Genomic DNA, 21,790 nt, shown 5'->3' on the forward strand with positions numbered 1-21,790 from the left:
TCCTGGGTGCCACTTCATATTTATCAGTGGAAATGCAGCCCGTGGTATGGAATTTTTCCTTTATCCTTAATGCGGAACAGTAAAGGTGTCCACAATCTTCTTGGTAGATCATTTTTTTGTATTCTCCACCAGAGAGTGATTCCTTACATGAGGTGCCATCTCCACATACAAAAGCATAGGAAACAACGATATGAACAATGAAAAGTAGAACTGTGGAGATAAATAAATGAGACACAATCAGAAGGGAAGACAAAGGAAGGTCGAAAAATGAAAAAGGGGGAACAGAAACCCAGGAGATGATTATTCTTCTGACATACTGACAACTGTATGGAAGTTATTCTCGTGCTGCACGGTGGCGCAGCAGTAGAGTTGCTGCCTTTCAGCGCCGGGGACCCGGGTTTGATCCCGACTGCGGTTGCTGCCTGTACGGAGTTTGTACGTTCTTCCCGGGACTGCGTGGGTTTTCTTTGAGATCTTCGGTTTCCTCCCACACTCCAAAGACGTACAGGTTTGTAGATTAATTGGCTTGGTATAAGTGTAAATTGTCCCTAGTGTGTATAGGATAGTATTAGTGTGCGGGGATTGCTGGCCGATGTGGACTTCGTAGGACGGAGGGTCTGTTTCCGCGCTGTATCTCTATAATAAACTAAAACTAAAAGAAGATTGCAAACGTCTCAACTAGCCGGCAATTTGTCGACTTCACTTTTGTTAAGAGTTCTTAGTTGCAAAGGGCAATTGCACTATAATTTAAAATATGAATTCTGTGGGCTGTCTCTATAAAAACAGTTTTCACTTCACACCATTAAACCTTTATAGCTTTATTATATCATAGTTACTGGACGAACTTTTGGTTTTGGCCAATATAAACAGCAATGTTATACAATGGTGTGGAAAATTGGTTTCTGATTTATTTGTGTATGTTAAAACGTGCATGTAAAATACATCTCTGATGGTTTTGTCTCGTGGAGGATTTGGGATCAAGTAATAGGAAGATGTAGCTTTAACAAGTGAAAACAATTGCAAATCTTTAACACGGCTGTTTTAAATGGTTGTTGCTAATTAGCTTAAATTGGGTGCTGTTTGGTCAAAGACCTGCGGGACTCACAAACTGGTGACAAGTTAAATAAACCCCAACTAATTTGTTTTGTCCTTTTTTGTAATATTATCGTTAAATCTTTCAAATATAAAGAGTAGCTTATTTATTAGTTCATGAATTTTTAAACCCAGTCTAATGACCCACTTCTTCCAGATGGGCCTAACAAAGTCCATAGTTCATTTTTATTTGCATGATAGTTTTATTTTTCATTCAGATGCTAATCAAATACAGCAGCTGTCTTGTATTAAAAAAAAAGGCATGGGAACTAAATTTAACTTGAAGAGGTTCATAACTGAGTACAAGATAGCAATTCTTAATATTAAATGCTGTTTTATTTTGGAGAATTCACTGCATGTAATTCCTTTGTCTAAAAGAAGGAGTGTTATTTTGGGGGGAAATAACCAATTAATTTGAGAGTTGTAGTAACATAATGATTGGATTACTGCTGCTGATCTCAGGTTGCATGTTTGAATTCTACCACAGGGAATTTAAATTTGTTCGACTCAACAACATTGGAATGAACAGCAAGCACAAGTAAAAGAAGCAAAGAAACTGCTGTGTCATTAGTTTCAATTCAAATGTGGTCAAATAGAAACATAAATAATGCTAAAAGGCGAGATTTTTAATATTGTCCCAATATATTAGAAAAGGAAGTCCGTTGTTATTACCCAGTTTGGCTTACTTGTTAAGGGCCTGTTCCACTTACGCAATTTTTTTCGGCGACTTGCTGGCATCCGTCATAGACGCAGAAGGTCATCGAAAATTTTCAACATGTTGAAAATCCAGCGGCGACCAGAACAAGGTACGACTCTTTGGGCAACTACTCATGACCGTACAGGTGTCACCCCGCGACATGTCGACACGTGACGCCTGTATCGTTGTAATTAGTCGCCCAAAGAGCTGTACTTTTTTCTGGTCGACACTGGATTTTCAACGTTGAGAATTTTCGTCCCTTTACTCCAGATTGTATCTGCTTGAAATCTTCTCTCTTCATCGGGCAATTAGGCATGGGCAGTACATATTAGCTTTGCTAGTGATAACCTGAGAATAAATAAAGATGAATAGTCGTTCACCGCCATTTATAAAAGTGTCTAACCTCGATTTCTAACGTTTGAAATGTGGGCGCCACATTTTCATTCCTCTTGCAGCAGAGGGACCACTGATAATCCATGCAGCTATTTTGCTTTAAGATCTTTGGCCTGTTCTTTGCAACTAGTGTGAAGTTAAGTTGAGTTTATTGCCATATACACAAGTGCAGTGAGATGCTGGTACCGTGAACATCTTGCTTCCAACAGTATCACAGGCACATGGAATGACACAGCACACAGAAACATCAATTATACAGGACAGTGAAAATTAAAACCGTGCAAAAAAAACCTCAGTGCAAAAAAATTAGTAATCAAGTCCATGGTAGTGCAAAAGGTGATATGGAGCATTCCTTTACTGAGGTACGTTGTGGAAGCCAGTTCAAGGACCCTTTTGGTTGTGGGAAAGTAAATGGCCCTGAACCTGATGGTGTGGGGTTATAGACTTTTGTACCACTTGTCTGACGGTAGCAACAAGAAGAGGGCATGGCCTGGATTATGGGGGACCCTTGATGGGAGCTGCTGCCTTCTTGAGGTAGTGCGTCATGTAGGTGCTTTTGATGGAGGGGAGCGCTGTGCCTGTGATGGACTGGGCTAAATCCACCACTCTACAGCTTCTTGAGTTCCTGTGCTTTGACATTGCTATGACAGTAATTCGGGATAATTTCTACGGTACATCTGTATGGACGTATTATGTGGTATGCCAAATCTCTGAACAATTTCTGAAGGCAAGCCTTCTTCATGATTACAATTATGCTGTGCCCAAGACAAGTTATCTGAGATGTTTACGCCCAGGAATTTGAGGCTGCTAACACTGATCCACCAACACACTAATCAAACCTGGCACATGGTATTCCAACTTACCTTTTCTGAAGTCAACAATCAGTTCCTTGGATTTGTGAGTGAGGACGTGTTATTGTGGCACCTCTCAACCAGATATCCTATATGTCCCCTTGCCCTTGATTTGCCCAACAACAGTGATGCAGTAGGTGAATTTGTGGATGGCATTGGAGCTCTGCTTAGCCACATAGTTATGTATATAAAGAGAGTAGAGCAGGGGGCTAAACACACCACCCCCTTGAGGTGCATATGAAGGAACTGCAGATGCTGACAAACCAAAGATAGACAAAAAAGTAACTCAGCAAGACAGGCAGCATCTCTGGAGAGGAGGAATGGGTGACTTCAGGTCGAGACCCTTCTTCAGACCCGAGGTGCACTTGGATTGATGGCCAGTAAGGAGATATTGTTACCTGACTGATCCACAACTGATTGAGGAAGTGGACGATCCAGTTGCAAATGTCCAGGCCTTGGATCTTGGTGATGAGTTTGGAGAGAGGGATGATTTGTTGATTGCTGAGCTTGACATATGTGTTCCCGTTATCCAGATGGTCCAGAATGGAGAGCCAGTGAGATAGCATTTTCTGTTGACCTGTTGTGGCGATATGCAATTTGAAGCAGATCCTAGTAATTTCTGAGGCAGGAGTTGATCTGTGCCATAACCAATCTCTGGAAGCATTTCAATATGATGGACGTAAGTGCTGCTGGACAGTGGAATACAGAGAGTTGTGAGTCTGTGGAATTCTGTGCCTCAGAGGGCGGTGGAGGCCAGTTCCCTGGATACTTTCAAGAGAGAGCTTCTTAGGGCTCTTAAAGATAGCAGAGTCAGGGGGATATGGGGAGAAGGCAGGAATGGGGTACTGATTGTGGATGATCACATTGAATGGCGGTGCTGACTCCTGCACCTGTTGTCTATTGTCCATAAGGCAAGTCACCATGGTCTTCTTGGGTATCAGTACTACAGTTGACCTTTTGAAGCAGGTGGGAACCATGGACTGCAGACGAGAGATGTTGAAGATGTCCTTGAATGGTCTAACGAGTTGGTACGCATGGGTGTTTAACACCGGGCCAGCTAAGTTGTCTAGCCGGGACACTTTGCGTGGATTTACCTTCTTGAACAATGGGCTCAGCGACTGAGATTATCAGTGACTGTGGGGATCATGTAGGCATGTCAATGTTCTCTCTTCCAACGTTTCCATAAACGGCATTGATCTTAATTACTATGGATAGTGTTAAAATTCACACTTTGGCAAATATTTAATTATGCTTTTACTTAACCATATTTGAATTGGAACAGTCTACATTTGTCACAATGATGTGATCACTTTCTTGTGATAGCTGTGTGTTTTCTATTGTAAAACACCAAGCAGTGGAGGAATTCAGTGGGAAGGGAACGTCTGGGGAGGAAATTGTTTTTGGTTGGGAAGAAACCTTTCTGAAGTTGAATTGTCAAAGATTTTCTACAACTGCTACCTCTATTCAGCAACCTGGTAGCTTTGGGTTAGATGCAGATCAATCACTTCTCAAGTTCACGTTAGAAATTATATCTCTTTCTGTAGCCCATCTGTCTGCGTGCCTTCTGCAAATATTTAGATTCCTCATTTAGTTTAGTTTATTGTCACCTGTGAAAAGATTTTGTTGTGTGCTAACCAGTCAATGGAAAGACAATTACAATTGAGCCATCTACCATGATTTTTATTAATTTTAAAATTCCTTTCTTCCCTATTGTTTACAATTATGAACCGAATGACTTCCATTGTTTTTAACCTTCCTGCTAAAATATTACACAATTACAGCATTCAGAAAATTATTATTACTCTTTCTACATAAGATTTGCAGATTGCCAATGAAGAAAAATGGCAAACTCCTTGTGCCACTTTAGTAAATCAGTGGCTACGATGTTCCTTGTCACACACGTATTCTAAAATATTTCGTCTTCAGTAATATTTTGGGACTCGAGTCAATTGAGTGACTTAAATAAATGTATTACACATTAAAATGCTGAGTTGATTGTTGCTTTGAGGCACAAAATATATACTAGTTGTGTAGGAAGGAACTGCAGATGCTGGTTTACACCGAAGATAGATACAAAATCCTGGAGTAACTCATCGGGACAGGAAGCATCTCTGGATAGAAGGAATAGGTGATATTTCGGGTCGAGACCTCTCGGTCTGAAGAAGATTATACCAGTTGTATCTGACGATAGTTACATCTGACTGATTTGCATTTGAATGGAGACAAGTAATGCTAACTAGAATTGGAATGAGCTCTTTACAGTTTGTAGACAGCAATATTCTATAAACAGTAATGTTATAATGACCAGATATCTATTCAGATAGTTATCATTTACTCATTTGTGGTATGCAAGGAAAGCAGTCTCATCTAGAGACACAGGTTCAGTAAAAACATTACAGCGATGTTGGCTGAAGAATCAACATTAACCAGGATTGGAAACCTTTTGCTCCCCCATTATATTGTCAAGGGAATGGATAAAACTTGGGAAGAGATTATCGGGATTCAAGGATTAGCTCACAGGCATGTTAAAGAATGCACCATTCCCACGACACTCGGGAATCTCTGTCCCGTGACTGCTCAAAGTGGAGAAGAAATGTTGTTGAGAACATTGCGTTCATCCACTGAGAATTCAAACCTTGCATTAGCAGCTGGAGGAGAATGATACCATCAGTCTAAAGAAGGGTCCCAACTTGAAACGTTGCCTGACCTGCTGAGTTTGTGTTTTGGTCAAGATTTCAGCATCTGTAGCTCATTGTGCCTCAATTTTATTGCTTAATAAACAGATGTGCATGCAGATCAGCAAAGTCTGCACGTTTAACTATTTACTAGTTTCGTATCATTGGCACCTTTGAATTGAAGGGAGAATCGGAAGGCTGTAGAGGCCAAGTCAGTGGTTATTTTTACGGCAGTGATAGACTCTCGATGAGGTTATGGAGAGAAGGCAGGAGAATGGGGTTAGGAGGGAGAGATAGATCAGCCATGATTGACTGATAGAGTAGACTTGCCAATGGCCAAATTCTACCTCTATTCCTTATGACGTTATGACCTAATTACCCATGATTTTGTCCATTGACCCTCTTGGAACACTGTGTAAATATCAGATGAAGTCTGGGTATGGCTCAGGAGTATTGTTTAGTTTAGTTTAGAGATAGTTTAGTTTAGATATGTAGTGTGGAAACAGGCCCTTCGGCCCACCGAGTCCGCTTCGAACATCGATCCCCGCACATCCTGGACACAGTAGGGACAATTTTTACGTTTACCAAGCCAATTCACCTACAAACCTGTACGACTTTGGAGTGTGGGAGGAAACCGAAGATCTCGGAGAAAACCCATGCGGCCACGGGGAGAATGTGCAAACTCCGTACAGACATCACCCGTGGTCAGGATCGAACCCGGGTCTCCGACGCTGTAAGGCAGCAACTCTACCGCTGCGCCACTGTTGTTCTCCCTGCTGCTTCCACTCTGCCTCAAATCCATTACTCCACCTTCCAACAGTTGGACAATTCACCCACATTGACATCCGAGATCTAATAAAAGACAAATAGTGTGGCCACTCAAGCATGCAAAGTGTTGAATAAATGTTGATTATTACCTGGTGTCATACATGTTAACGTGATTTAATTTCACATTGTACAATATTGACGTGTTTTTTTGAAAAATAAAATGTTCTGATTTCATATTTAGAACATCTAAAACATTTATCATAACTGTGTTTATAGGAAAAACTTGAACCAATGAACTCGCCTACACCGCCATCAAACAAGGTAACAATAAATTAAGTTGCAAGATATCAAGATGAATTGTTGGGCTAATTTGAAACCAGAAGCAAAAGAGAACAATATACTGTGGTGCAACATAGAGTTTAGGATTGGTTTTTAAGGAAACTTAAATTACAGTGACAATAATGACATTTTTGAAATGCTGAGATACTTTTGGGGTCTGACAGTAAACGTATCTAGATTAGGAGAAGGACTGAGAATAAGAATTAGACTTGTTTTTAAGTGAATGTGGGAGCATGCGGTGCTTTATGAATGTGGTGCATATCATGGGAATCCCTTCTATTTAATTCAATTCAATTCAAATTTATTGTCATTGCACAGATACAAGTATATGTACAACGAAATGCAGTTTAGCGTCAGTCCGTAGTAATTATGCAATATAGAAATAAAAATACAGAATAAGCAAACAATGTGGACAGAGAGACTGGAGAAATCTATTGGCGGGACTCCGAGTTCAGCAATGTGATAGTGTTGTTGTAGAAGCTGTTCCTCATCCTACTAGTACGAGACCTGAGGCTCCTGTACCGCCTCCCTGATGGGAGGAGGGCAAACGGTCCATGGTTAGGGTGGGAGGGGTCTTTGATGATCTTCCCGGCCCGTCTCAGACACCGTTTTCGGTGGAGGGCATCCATGGCAGGGAGCGGGGCACCGATGATGTACTGAGCGGTTTTCACCACCCGTTGTAGTGCCTTTATAAACCTTTATAAAACTTTTTAAGACCCACATGTATATTTTATACGATTTTTAGTTCACAAGTGCTGCACGTGCAAGTTGATACGGCATAGAAACAGCAAAAAAGGTGTCGCCAGAACAATGATTACATAATGAAATCACAGTGTTGAGAAATAGAAGTGTCTCAGAAAAGGGACTTGAATTCAATGTTTACTTAGCACGTGAAAGATAATAAAGAGGAAGGAAAGTGTCTGTAAATGGCTCGATTGTAATGTACTGTCTTTCTGCTGACTGGATAGCACACAACAAAAGCTTTTCACTGTACCTTGGTACACGTGACAATAAAGTTTAGTTTCAGCAAGAGAATAAAAGGAAAACAAAAGTTTTTAAAAAACGCTTACGTTGATGTTTTTATAAATGCCTTCAGCAACAAGTCGCAGTTTGAAGGATTTTCTTAACTGATCACTCACTGTCTGGGCAAGTTAAATGGAATAGCTATATTGTTAAAACAATATTTTCGCTCTTAATTACAGTGGTAGTTTAATGCAATATCTTTAAGAAATTAAATATAAGATGCTATTTGGATGAAGCTTGAAACAAAATAATTTGACTTCAGGCAAATTGCAATTGAACATTTCCTCTTGTTCTTTAATTGTGGGCACATTAGTAACACCAAACAGATGTTCTAATGAACCATGCAAGCTCGCTATCAATATTGTTTTGGAATTTCAATTGATAAAAAAGAGGATATCATAAGCAAGAGATGTCAATGCCTGCCTTTGAAGCTTCTGATTACCTGCAGTGAACTCCTTGTTTTTAAAAACATTTAAAAGTATTAGCAATTGATAATATTAAGATTATTTTTAAAACACATAATGTTTAGAAACAATTGAATAAGTTATTATAGGGGTGGCACAGTGGCGCAGTGGTAGAGTCGCTGCCTTGCAGCACTTACAGCATCAGAGACCCAGGTTCAATCCTGGCTACGGGTACTTGTCTGTATGGAGTTTGTACATTATCCCCGTGACCGCGTGTGGTTTTCTTCGAGATCTTCGGTTTCCTCCCACACTCCAAAGATGTACAGGTTTGTAGGTTAATTGGCTTTGGTATAAATGTAAAACTTGTCCCTGGTGTGGGACGAATCCAATGTTAACTTGGCACGTGAAAGATAATAAAGAGGAAGGAAAGTGTCTGTAAATGGCTCGATTGTACGGAGTTTGTACAGTGTTAACCCTGACTGCGTGGGTTTTCTCCAGGTGTTCCAATTTTCACCCACATTCCAAAGACATGCACGTTTGTAGGTTAATTGGCTTTTGAAAATTGTCCCTAATGTGTAGGATAGTTCATTGTGATCATTGCTGATCATCCACAATCAGTACCCCGTTCTTGCCTTCTCCCCATAACCTCTGTATGGGTGATCATTGACCGACACAGACTTGGTGGGCTGAAGGGCCTGTTACCTTGCTGTATCACTAAACTACTATCACTTAAATGTTGTGAGCGTGTCTGCTTCCTCCACCAGCTCAGGCGGAGAGTTCAGACTCCAGCCACTCTTTGTAGACAAACAGAAGCTCTCACTACTAACTCAATAGCCATTGCAATGGAGAAAAATGTCTTTAACATCTAATCTATACCGATACTCCTCGTTATTATTTGTATCTCAGTCAAGTTCTTCTTCAGCCTCGCAAGGAAAACAAACCCTTCCTTTCCAATCTCTCCTCATAATAGAAATTACATTCTAGGGAGAATTTAGTTCAGAATTAAGGACGTTCTTTTAGGAAGGAGATGAGGAGAAATTTCTTTAGTCAAAGGGTGGTGAATCTGTTGAATTCTTTGCTACAGAAGGCTGTGGAGGTCAAGTCAGTGTATTTTTTTAAGGCAGAGATAGATAGATTAATCGAAGATAGACACAAAATGCTGGAGTATCTCAACGGGTCAGACAGCGTCTCTGGAGAAAAGTAATAGGTGAGGCTTCGGTTCAAGTCCCTTGTTCAGAATGTGAATCTTATTTTCATTGTTATTTTGTATGTTGTAATATGAAAATCTATGCACAGCCAGGAGTATTTTGAAATTAATTTTTCAATATATATTTTAGAGGCCTGTGGATACTTCCAACCCCGAAGACGGAGAAGGTGAGTGCACAGCCCATTCTGATATTCTTTTGAGTTCTAATTTAAGCATTGTATCTCTTTATTCAGGAATATAGATATTTAGTTGATAAACTGGGAAATCTGACCCCTGTCAGGCAGCATCTGTGGCAGTAGCAAATAACAATTCAGATCACCAAACCCTTATTTGCTTTTCTTTCCACAGATGTCGCCTGATCTGTTGAGTATTTATGGTTTTTCGATTTTACTTTTGATCTAGTATTTGGAGTATTTTGGATTTAGTATTGTGCTCGTGCTAATCTTTTCAAAATCAATATTAGAATACTTCCTGTGGTATGCTGCCAATAAAGATAGTCCATGTGAATTGTAGTCGATTGGAGATTGACCAGGTTATTAAAATTGTTGGCTGATTATAGTTAAACCTATCTTAAAATGCAAAAGCTTTTCTTTAACAAACCGCTAAGTGCATTTAATATAATACGAGTATTTATATAATTACTGCTTTTATATAATTAATGCTTTGAACCAGTTCTTTATTGCAATTCCTGCCTATGATACAAATTGTTGGCAGTGCAAAAACAGCTGAACACTTTTTGATCAGCGTAATTGTACTTATTCATTCAAAATGGTTTAATATATGATGGATGTTTAATAAAATGCACAGTATTCTTATCAGTGCAATTAATTCATTGCTTCAGATTCTGACCGAGATGATGGAAATTACCCACCACCTGTTAAAAGAGAGAGATCATCATCTTTCACACAGGTGTTCCCACCTTCCCAGCCAGGTACATGGTTTCCGTTTGAGTGATAAACCTTTTAATGTTTTCTATTGTTTGTACTCATTACTTCAATCATGGGGGTTTACGCATTTGATTCTCTTGCTGGTGATACCAAACAGTTTATTTTTGTTATATACGGGCGGTCACGGTGGCGCAGCGGTAGAGTTGCTGCCTTACAGCGCTTGCAGCGCCGGAGACCCGGGTTTGATCCCGACTACGAGTGCTGTCTGTACGGAGTTTGCACGTTCTCCCCGTGACTGCACGGGTTTTCTCCGAGATCTTCGGTTTCCTCCCACACCCCAAAGACGTGGGCTAATTGTCTTGGTATAAGTGTCAATTGCTCCTAATGTGTGTGCAGTATTGTTAAGGGGCTGTCCCACTGCGGTGACCTAATTGGCGAGTTTAGAAGAGTTTCGGATAGTTTGAAAAAATGTCATGTTGAAGACCTCCTTCGACTATGCAGAAGACCTTCTTCGACTTCCTTCGGCTATGTTGAAGACTAGCTTTGACTAGCTTCGGGAAAATTGGACACCGAATAGTGGAGAGTGAAGACAACCTCCTTCGATCTCCTTCGACCTCCCTTCGACTATGTTGGAGACTATCTACAACTACCTTCGACTACCCTCGATTACCTACGAATAACATGCCGACCTACTTGGACTAAACCTCCGAGTAAAAGAAAGTTATCGATTTTTTCAAGGGCGACCTTTTTTTACTCGCGGGCATTTTTCAAAATGTTGAAAAATACGCCCCGACCCAGCTGAGGCCTCGAGTACACGGGGACTACTCTCGAGCATGAAGGAGAGTTACAAAGACCATCTAGGACCTTGTGTCAACCATGCTGCAAGTGTGAGTCGAGGGCAAACTCGCCAGAACTCGCGGATTAGGTCGCCACAATGGGACATCCCCTTTAATGTGCGGGGATCACTGGTTGGAGGGCCAGTTTCCGCGCTGTATCTCTAAACTAAACTAAACTAAATGTAAGAGGGAATGAAAGTTAAGCAGGTCTCTACTGATAAACGAGGAATTGATAATTATAGAAAAAAAGCAACAAAGAATATCTATTTACAGGTCTATGCTTTAGGCTTACTAGGCGTAAAGTAAGGCTCCTCTATATTAGATTCATTCATAATTTAGTAAAACATTTCAAGAAAATAAAGTAACCGTCTATTTAATGTTATTTGCTGTATTTGTCAATCCACGATTCTCAGTTCCATTTTTTTTAATTGTCATTGGCCGACTTGTCAGTTGGTCACATTACATTTATGTGCATGTTCTTCGGCCCATCGAGTCTGCGCCGACCAGCGATCCCCGCACACTAACACTATCCTACATATGGGAATGGCAATTCACAATTTTAACGGAAATCAATTAGCCTACAAACCTTTGGAGTGTGGGGGGGCGGGAGACCTGAGTACCCAGAGAAACCCCACGCAGGCCACAGGGAGAACGTACAAACTCTATACAGACAGCACCCGTAGTCAGGATCGAACCCGGGTCTCTGGCACTGTAAAGCAGCAACTATACCGCTGCGCCACCGTGCTGTCTTGTTTTCGTAGAATCAGTGATAATTTATTGTATATTTATTTATTGTTGTGTTGTATTTAATGTGCTCGTAAATTTGCAGCGTAAGAATGTTGTTGCCGTCCTGATGCATATGACAGTTAAACGCTCCTGGTGCTTGCTGTCAGCTGGGCTGTGGGACAGACTGAGGAAGCTAGGCTGTACTAATGGACGGGCATGAACTGAGCCAAAATAACAGATGGATGGATGACTGGAGCATAAATGGCTAGTTCTGATACTATTGAAAGTGATCCCATATGTGATATTGGCTCAGCTCTTCATTCCCATTAGGACAATCTGACCTGCTGGGCATGTGCCACAGCTATGCTATCAGCAACATGTAACAAAGAAGCATAATTAGCTTCTACCTGTTTCCATTAGTCCATTTGACCTATATTTGACATAGCTTTGATGTTTCAGTTTGAAGCAGGGTCCCGACCCGAAACGTCACCCATCCCTTCTCTCCGGAGATGTGCTGCCTGTCCCGCTGAGTTACTCCAGCATTCTGTGTCTATCTTTGATGGTTGTGTATTCCCTTTGTGTTATCCATCCCTTCTGCTGCTATCTCTGTAACTGAAAGCCAACTTTTTAAAATCTGTTTTACCTAGTCTTCAATCTAATATTTATTTTTCCATAAATGTTGCGTGCCCTCCTGAGTGTTTCCAAAATTTTCTTTAAAAAAAAAAAAAATTCTTGGTTTCAGGATACAAGTATACATTTGTTTGTAGTCGGACTGACCAGTATTTAAGAAGGAACTGCAGATGCTGAAAAATTGAAGGTAGACAAAAATGCTGGAGAAACTCAGCGGGTGCAGCAGCATCTATGGAGCGAAGGAAATAGGCAACGTTTCGGGCCGAAACCCTTTGGGTTTCGGCCCGAAACGTCGCCTATTTCCTTCTGACCAGTGTTTAGTTAGCTTCTGTCAAGCGGAATATTGTAAAATTCTTTTTTTCTGGTAAAACGCCCATCTTGAAAGGTCCAAAGTGAAGTGAATTTGTCTTTTCAATTGCTCAACGACAAGTGAAACAGTTAGAGCTGCTGCCTCACAACTCCAATGAATCCATGTTCATTTCTGACCACTGTCAGTGATGTTTGTACATTCTCCCATTGACCGCCTGGGTTTCCTCCCTCATTCCAAAGATGGTGATTAGTTGGTTATTGGCTGGCTATTGTAAATTATCCCTTCAGTGTAGGTGATCAGTCAGACGCGGGGCTTTGTAGCATGGGTTGGCAGCGAATGCGGTTGTTTTGATCACCGCGTTATAAGAAAGATATTGTCAGGCTGAAAAGTGGGTCAGTGGTCGGAGGGGGCGTGGGAGACGGCTGCCCTGCCAGCAGCGTGTTCGTCATTTATTTTTAATGTCTCTTGGTGTGTCTTGTGTGAGGGGGGGTAAGGGGGGAACCGCTTTCGGTTGCCTCCTCCACGGAGAGACGACTTTTTCCACGTCGCCTCCCTCGCGGCCTAATACCAAGGATTGGTGCGGCCTTTCCCGGAGTCGGGCCCGGAGTTTCAGCAGCGGGCGCAGCGTGGACTTTCCATCGCGGAGCGGGCGAGCCCTTGCCGGAGTCGCCAGAAGGGAGTGCTCCGATAGCTGGCCCGCCTGACCGTTACAGCCTGAAGCCGCGGTCTGCGGAGCTTCTAGCCGTGGGCGCGGCCTCCGGAGCCTGGGACCCCTTGCTGGAGAAGAGCTCCGACCGCCGGCCCGTGGCCGATAACATCCTGAAGCCGCGGTCTCCGGTAGGGAAGCGCCGCTTCGGGACTTACCGTCCCAACGAGTGGGCTTGTACATCCGGCCGCCTGCAGTGCGATTGCGGAAGTGGACCACGGGGGAACAATGGAGGAGGACTGACTGTACTTTGTGCCTTCCACCAGAGTGGAGAATGCTGTGGTGGATGTTTGTGTTAAATATTTATGGTGAATTGTGTGTTCTTTTTTGATTGTACCGCTGCTAAAGAAATTAATTTTATTGCACTTTATTGTGTATGTGACGACTAAATTGATTGATTGATTGAAAGGGTGCAGAGAAGATTCAGACCCAGGTTCGATCCTGACTACGGAACTGTCTGTGCAGAATTTGTACGTTCTCCCTGTGACCGCGTGGGAGGTGCGACTAGTGTAAATGGGGCAGGTTGGTCAACGTGGGCAAGTTGGGCCGACGGACCCGTTTCCAAGATGTAGGCTGTGCCTGCCTAATGACTTGTTTATGCTGTTGCCTTTGTTTGTAGATTTTTAATATGTATATACTAAAATGATGTGATAATGTTTGGCAGCCTGCAGAACTGGAGTTGTTACAACTAATTTGATCTGTTGACGCTAACGGCAGCTGTCTTTATCTTGCAGTTCCAAAGAATAATGTCTTTATGCCATTGAGTTTCTGTCAGGCAGCGGCCAGCAACTCTGACTCGGAGCCAGGTAATGTCCTATAATCCATCACTCGGAAATAGTTGCCCTGTCTTTGTTCTCTTCGTGCTTTATTTGAACATTTTTGTATGTAACATCTTGAAGTGGGAAAGGTGTGCTCCTGTTGTAGACTTTGATTAAGCTTTATATGTACTCTTTGTGGGATGCAGAGTGTAATAATCCTGAAAGGAAGTGGGTAGGGGTGCATGAGTCTAAATACACATTCATTTCATGTGACGAATAAAACCGTATTGTATACCCACGGGGTATACAGCTTAAGGATAAGGGGGAAATCCTTTAAAACCGAGATGAGGAGAACTTTTTTCACACAGAGAGTGGTGAATCTCTGGAACTCTCTGCCACAGAGAGTAGTTGAGGCCAGTTTATTGGCTATATTTAAGAGGGAGTTAGATGTGGCCCTTGTGGCTAAGGGGATTAGGGGGTATGGAGAGAAGGCAGGTACGGGATACTGAGTTGGATGAGCAGCCATGATCATATTGAATGGCGGTGCAGGCTCGAAGGGCCGAATGGCCCACTTCTGCACCTAATTTCTATGTTTCTATGTTTCTAAATGATGAGCGTTTAATGCCAATGGGCCTGTATTCGCTGGAGTTAAGAAGAATGAGGGGAGACCTCAGTGAAATGTAAGGAATAGTGAAAGGCTTGGATAGAGTGGATGTGGAGAGGATGTTTCCACCAGTAGGAGAATCTAGGACTAGAGGTCATAGCCTCAGAAATAAAGGATGTTCTTTCAGGAAGGAGATGAGGAGGAATTTATTTACAGAGAGCGGTGAATCTGTGGAACTCTTTGCCACGGATGGCTGTGGTTATTGGTTAGTGGATATTTTTAAGGTAGAGATGGCGGTGCAGGCTCGAAGGGCCGAATGGCCTACTCCTGCACCTAATTTCTATGTATTGGACTTGCACAAGGACTTTGCATGGTATGAGAAGTGAATGGGTTGTGCTGCCAGATTTACTTTGTATCGTAACTTAATTAGAGCAACGTATTAATTTACTGGTTTCCCTTTCTATGTAGATGAAAAGAACATTGGCTTTCGACTGAAACCCCCGACTCTAATCCATGGCCAAGCTCCCAGTACTGGTGAGTATTATATAAGGTTGTAGAGAGACAGCGATTGTCGAAGTGAGGGCCACCAAATTCTGTGCCTGAGACGGTGGATATCTGGAACGCGTTCTGACATTGTTGCATATGTTTTAGAAAGAACTGCAGATGCTGGAAAAACCGAAGGTAGACAAAAATGCTGGAGAAACTCAGCGGGTGAGGCAGCATCTATGGAGCGAAGGAATAGGTGACGATTCGGGTTGAGACCCGGAAGGGTCTCGACCCGAAACGTCACCTATTCCTTCGCTCCATAGATGCTACCGGGTCTCAACCCGAAACGTCACCTATTCCTTCGCTCCATAGATGCTGCCTCACCCTTAAAGGTCTCGACCCGAAACGTCACCTATTCCTTCGCTCCATAGATGCTACTGGGTCTCAACCCGAAACGTCACCTATTCCTTCGCTCCATAGATGCTGCCTCACCCGCTGAGTTTCTCCAGCATTTTTATCTACCTTTATTGCATATGTAGGGCATTAACCAGACGAATCAATACGAACATGTTTGCTGGGTTATATCCTTGCTGCAACTGGAATTGAAAATACAATTGCCAATCGCGCTCTGTATTTGACTGAGAGTGAATTAATCATTTGGGTGTTGCACTTTAGCCGAAGCAGGTGGACTCCTCATATTGAATGGTGTCCGTTGAAGCTGGGACCACGCATTTGCCTGGCTCTTCGGGAACAATCTTCCTGCATCTAGCCTGTCCAACCCCTTAAGAATTTTGTAAGTTTCTATAAGATCCCCTCTCAATCTCCTAAATTCTATAGACTTGGTTTGTACTCTCTATATTTAGAATGAGAGGGGATCTTATAGTCCAAAATTCTTAAGGGGTTGGACAGGCTGGCAGGAAGATTGTTCCCGATTTTGGGAAGGTCAGGACAAGGGGGCACAGCTTAAGGATAAAGGGGAAATCCTTTAAAACCGAGGTGAGAAGAACTTTTTTCACACAGAGAGTGGTGAATCTCTGGAACTTTCTGCCACAGAGGGTAGTTGAGGCCAGTTCATTGGCTATATTTAAGAGGGAGGTAGATGTAGCCCTGAGGAAGGGGGTATGGGAGAAAGTTTCATTGAGTGCATGGCCCATATATGGCGGTAGGCTCGAACCACAAATGGCTTACTCCTGCACCTATAATAGAGCAAAAGGTGTCCAGTATTGAATGGTGTCCGTATGTTGGGACCACAGTTCTTCGCAGCTTTGAGCAAAAGAGACAAAAGTTCTGGTGTTGTCTTCCTCAACACTTGAAGCGTGAAAGTTTCATTGCGTATTAGCACAGCCTAAAAGTTGTTGGACAACTGTCCTGTGTGCTATTTGATCTTCTTCTTTCGTTTGTGCACGTCGAGTTGTTGATTGTTCATTTGATCTTCCGTTTGTGCACGTCGAAACAGGGCGGAGTCGAAACGGGCGAAGGTTGCAATCTTCCACCCCACAGTTGCAGCAAAGATGTGTCATTGTTCAGCACAGCAAAGTTCTGTATTTGCTACATTGGAAACATGGTCCTTATAAATTACTGATTAGCTATGTATTTCAACTTGACTTTGCTGCTTTTTACAGGTGGCTAAGGCTCAAATAATTTCCTGCTTATGGTCTTTTTATTAATATCGTTGGTTTGTAATTTTCAAATAGGTACAAATAATATCCCATTGACCAGGGACAGCAATTTAATTTGAAAATGTGCAAGAACATTGGAACGTATGATCCAATAGTTTCTACAACAGCAATGTTGCCTCTGCCTCGGCACGGTGGTGCAGCGGTAGAGTTGCTGCCTTACAGTGCTTGCAATGCCTGGTTCGATCCCGACTACGGGTTTGTACGTTTTCCCCATGACTGCGTGGGTTTTCTCCGAGTTTCCTCCCACGCTCCAAAGATGTGTAGGTTAATTGGCTTGGGTTTGTATACTTGGTGTAAGTATAAATTGTCCTCAGTGTGTGTAGGCTTGTGTTAATGTATGGGGATCGCTGGTCGGTGTAAACCCGGTGGGTCGAAGGGCCTGTTTCCCTGCTGTATCTCTAAACTAAACTATAAAATCCAAAGGTATTTTGAGGATATGTAGACATTTTAAACTAGGAAAGGACAGAGTACTGAAAGCTTGGCATGTTACTTTTTCCTGAAGTAATTTGAATTGAGAAAGTTTCTTAAGAACATTTATGGACAATGTAAAACGCACTGTTAGTGGAAGGAAGTAACTCAAACAACGGTACTGTATTGGTGTTAAAAACCTGTTGAAGTTCTAACTTGTAGCAAATACCAAATCGTACAATATTGAGCAGATGCATCTTCTAATGTCTTTTAAAGAAGTCAATTTCTGTGCAAATCAATTATTTATTTGGTGTTCTTTTATTCAATTTGATTTTACATAAAGCAAATGATGGCATTAAACTGCAAATATCAATACTTACAGGCCTGCCTAATTATTGCAAGAGACTGATGTATACATGTGAACATGTTTCAGTGGTATATATGGGACTGACCAACTATCAGTGTTGGCTTCGTATCTAAGTAGCCCTTTCCCAGAGATTAGATATGCTTGTGTGCATGTATCCCTAATTGTAGTAACAAACTGCGTGCATGTATGTGTGTGTCTTTATATAGTTGTATTTACAGGAATTTTTGTTGCACAAATAAATGAGAACATATATGCTGTTGGGCATTATATTTAATACTGTTTAAACATGATTGAAGTTATTAGCTGAAACATTTCCTTGTGGAAAAAAGTTGGACTCTTCAGGTTTCTTAACAACATAGATATTTGATAGCAACCTCCTTATCTGACACATTCTTGAATTTTCAGCACCATTGTGTGTATCAACACATAGTGGAAAATGATTACAAAAACAATACCCAGATAAGAGATTATTTTTGTTGTTTTACACTTTCACTCGAGGAATAAATTGATTTGCTACTGAGTGTGCTAAGCTCTGAGAATTTTGCACAGTTAGCATTACTATCAATGGGGCAGAAACTACAGCACAAATACAGTAACTTGCATGAATAGGTTAATATTGGGTATGCCTTTGTAGTTGATTTCCAGGCATGATATTTAATGCCGCCGGTCTGATCATAGGTTGATCTATGAGGCGTGGCAGGCGTTTCTAATAGGATATCAAGGCAATTTTGAATCTTTAGTGTTGTGATTTAATTTTCTGCACTTTGAAATCTTCTGAATTAGGAATGTTCTGGTTAATGTGGCGCAAATGTTAAATTTACTACAGCGAAGCATTGTACAATCTAAGAAGCAGCATATTTGACCCATCAACCTCCGTTAGTTTTATTCTGAGCATCTTATTTAATTCCATTTATCTTGTTGCACGCAGCCCATAATAATTTTGTAATGAAAGATCGAAGACATAAAATAGTTTTGCAATATTTTGTGACAGAATATGCATTCTCATAGCCCTCTGTGTTCAGAAATTGATTTCAATTCCAATTTAGTTATTTTTGTGATTTATTTAAAATTTGGGCTTTTTGCTTCATGCAGTGGAAATAACTTTGATAACTTACCTCACCATATCCTAAATGTTTTTTGGGGGGGAAAATACGTAGACTCTGGGTCTGTTGCCTCTAGCTAATCATAGAATATCATACTTTAAAAGTATTTTAAAAATTGCAACAACCTTTGGTGTTTGGAGTTTTCTTTAAAGGAATGCTTGAATTAAATAACCTTGTTCTCTGCAGTGTGTGATTTGTGATTGAATTCCTACATCAATAGCAAGTTTAGTTAAGGATATACTGCAATTTAATTGCAGGCAGTAGATGCCCCTCATTCTTGGAAATGGAAATATGTGATGTGGCAGCTTCCTAAATTAGTGAGCCTTTCCACGGTATTTGCTTATACGGTGCCTCGGTTCCTTTTTGGTAAATACTTTTTATTAAAATGTAATTTACCAGTGTAGTGTTTGTCCAATTTCTGAAAACATCAATACGAAGATGCTGGATCAATTATTAAAGCCGTATTCTTCATAGTCAGGTGTAAATGTTTCATTCCATAGAATATCAAGCTAGGAATATTTGTTTGGACCAAATATTCCATGTTGGCTTTCATTCTCCACTTGATCATGAATTCTAAATGCATATATTCACTTTGTAATCATATATTTCTCCTTTACCTCAGTCATATATCTATTCTTAAATGTCATCGTTCCTGCTTCATTGACCATCTCTGCTCTACCAGTCAGTCAGTATCAGCACCTGTTAACTTGATGAAAGCCATCTTAAAGTCGATCAATCACCCACTCTTATCAGGAAGCAATAATGTTTAAGTTGATCCATCCATCTTGTTCCTTATTACTAGTCACAATTGTCAAATTGCTTGCTAGATATATGTTAGTTTGTACTTGGTATCTATCAGTGGGTCAAGTTGGCCCAGGTTTAAATGGTTACTTGATAAAGACCTTCAACAACCGGAAAATGTCATAATAATTTTAAACTCATTCATCAAATACTTTCTTAAGTTAAGGTGAACAAATGATTTCTTAACATCTCATATTTGAACAAAAATTTGTCTAAACCCTCCAGCCACGTGTTTTTCCTGTTATCTGTGTTCAGCTCTCTTAGTTGTCTGTTTATTCTAGTTGTATTATGTAACATTCCATGTATGATTGGCATATCCTCAATTTATTGCAGAACAATCATTTATTTAGCTTTTCAAAATAAACAACAAATGTATCTGTTGATAGAACATCCACAATGATTTTCTGGGTTTGCAATATATCTTGTAACTGGATAAATATAGTGGCATATATCGATGTTGTGTTCACATGCCAATTTCTATTTAATGTGTGTATCTGCATCTTACACGTTCTTTCCGAATGCAAGGGAAATAAGTAGACCACAGGGAAAGCATATTGTAACAGGCATTTACATTATGTGCATTCATTTTTAACAATTCTGACTTTCAATGGCAAATTTTAAAAAAAAAGTTTATTTCTAGTATTCTTCTGAGGACCAGATCTCGGGCATTCAAGCCTGGCGATGCAGTCATACAGGAAGTCCAGATATCACCTTGATAAGGATATCGATAAGGCTAAAAGGGATATTTGTTCTAAACTGGAGGATGTTCGGCAGCTGTGGCAGGGCTTTCACGCCATCACTGCCTACAAGGCGAAACCAGGGCGAAGCTCAAGCGACAATGAAGCATTGCTCCCAGATGAGCTCTTAGTGTTCTCCACACGCTTTGATAGAGAGAACCCCACCTGGACCCCAATTGCCCCCAATAGTATTACAATCACAGCCACAGGGGCGACTTCAGAAAATCCTTCAGGAGGGTGAACCCTCGGAGAGGGCCTGGACCAGATGGTATACCTAGTCATATTCGTAAAAGTTGTGCAGACCAACTTGCGGAAGTTTTTGCGGACATCTTCAACCTCTCACTACTGAAGTTTGAGGTTCCTCCTGCTTTTTCCTGCAATAATTCTGGTGCCCAAGAGGAATAAGGTGACGTGCCTCAATGACTACCAATCGGTGGCATTAATGTCGATGTGATGAATTGCTATAATAGGCTCGTTATGGTGCCTTATCAACTCCTACCTTAACAAGAGACTGGAACCAATACAATTTGCGTACCACCACAACAGGTCAATGGAGGATGCGATCTCGCTGGCTCTCCACTCCGAGCTGGATCACTAGGACAATAAAAACACACACATCAGGATGTCATTCATAAACTACGGCTTGGCGTTTATCCCAAACTGGTTAGCAAGCTCAGGGAACTGGTTCTTTCCACATCCCTCTGCAACTGGATTATCGACTTCTTCATCAACAGACCACAATCTGTACAAATTGGGACCATCACTCCTTGTTAACCATCAGCACAGGAGCACCTCAAGGCTGCATGCTCAGCCCCCTGCTATACCCATTCTATATTCATGACTGTGTAGCCGGACACAGTTGCAACTTGCAATTTTCAAATTTGTTGACGACACTACCGTTGTTGGACGAATTACAGGTGACGATGCGCTACAGTAGAGGTGGGCGACCGATCGATCGACTGACCAAATGTTGCCAGCACAACAACCGTGCTCTCAACGACTCAACCAAGGAACTGATAGTTGACTTTGGAAGAGAAAGGTCGCGGATCCACAGACATCACTTCATCAACGGGATGGAGGTGGAGAGAGTCACAAACCTCAAATTCCTGGGTGTGTTTATCTCTGAAGATCTCTCCTGGACCCAGCACATTGATGCAATCATAAGGAAAGCCCATCAATGCCTCGACGTCTTTAGAAGATTTTGGAGCTTTGGGTATGTCAGCGAATAGTCTTTTGAACTTCCACAGGCGTACATAGAAAACACGTTGACTGGTTGCATCATGACCAGGTTCAGTAACTCAAA

At 41.5% G+C, this 21,790-nt stretch overlaps 1 protein-coding gene across 3 annotated transcripts in view; it reads left to right on the top strand.

The window, feature by feature from the left end:
- LOC129710999 (ran-binding protein 3-like) overlaps positions 1-21,790 on the top strand; it is an 81,906-nt gene that overhangs the window by 14,446 nt on the left and 45,670 nt on the right. For 2 of the 3 annotated variants that reach the window (XM_055658336.1, XM_055658338.1), the window contains exons 3-7: positions 6,753-6,797; positions 9,580-9,616; positions 10,291-10,380; positions 14,279-14,350; positions 15,375-15,440. In XM_055658336.1, the coding sequence (XP_055514311.1) occupies positions 6,753-6,797; positions 9,580-9,616; positions 10,291-10,380; positions 14,279-14,350; positions 15,375-15,440 (310 nt within the window). The remainder of the gene's footprint in view (positions 1-6,752; positions 6,798-9,579; positions 9,617-10,290; positions 10,381-14,278; positions 14,351-15,374; positions 15,441-21,790) is intronic. The other variant, XM_055658337.1, reaches the window with a different exon arrangement.

This window comes from Leucoraja erinacea, chromosome 29 (genome assembly GCF_028641065.1).
Source record: "Leucoraja erinacea ecotype New England chromosome 29, Leri_hhj_1, whole genome shotgun sequence".
NCBI classification, from domain to species: domain Eukaryota; kingdom Metazoa; phylum Chordata; class Chondrichthyes; order Rajiformes; family Rajidae; genus Leucoraja; species Leucoraja erinaceus.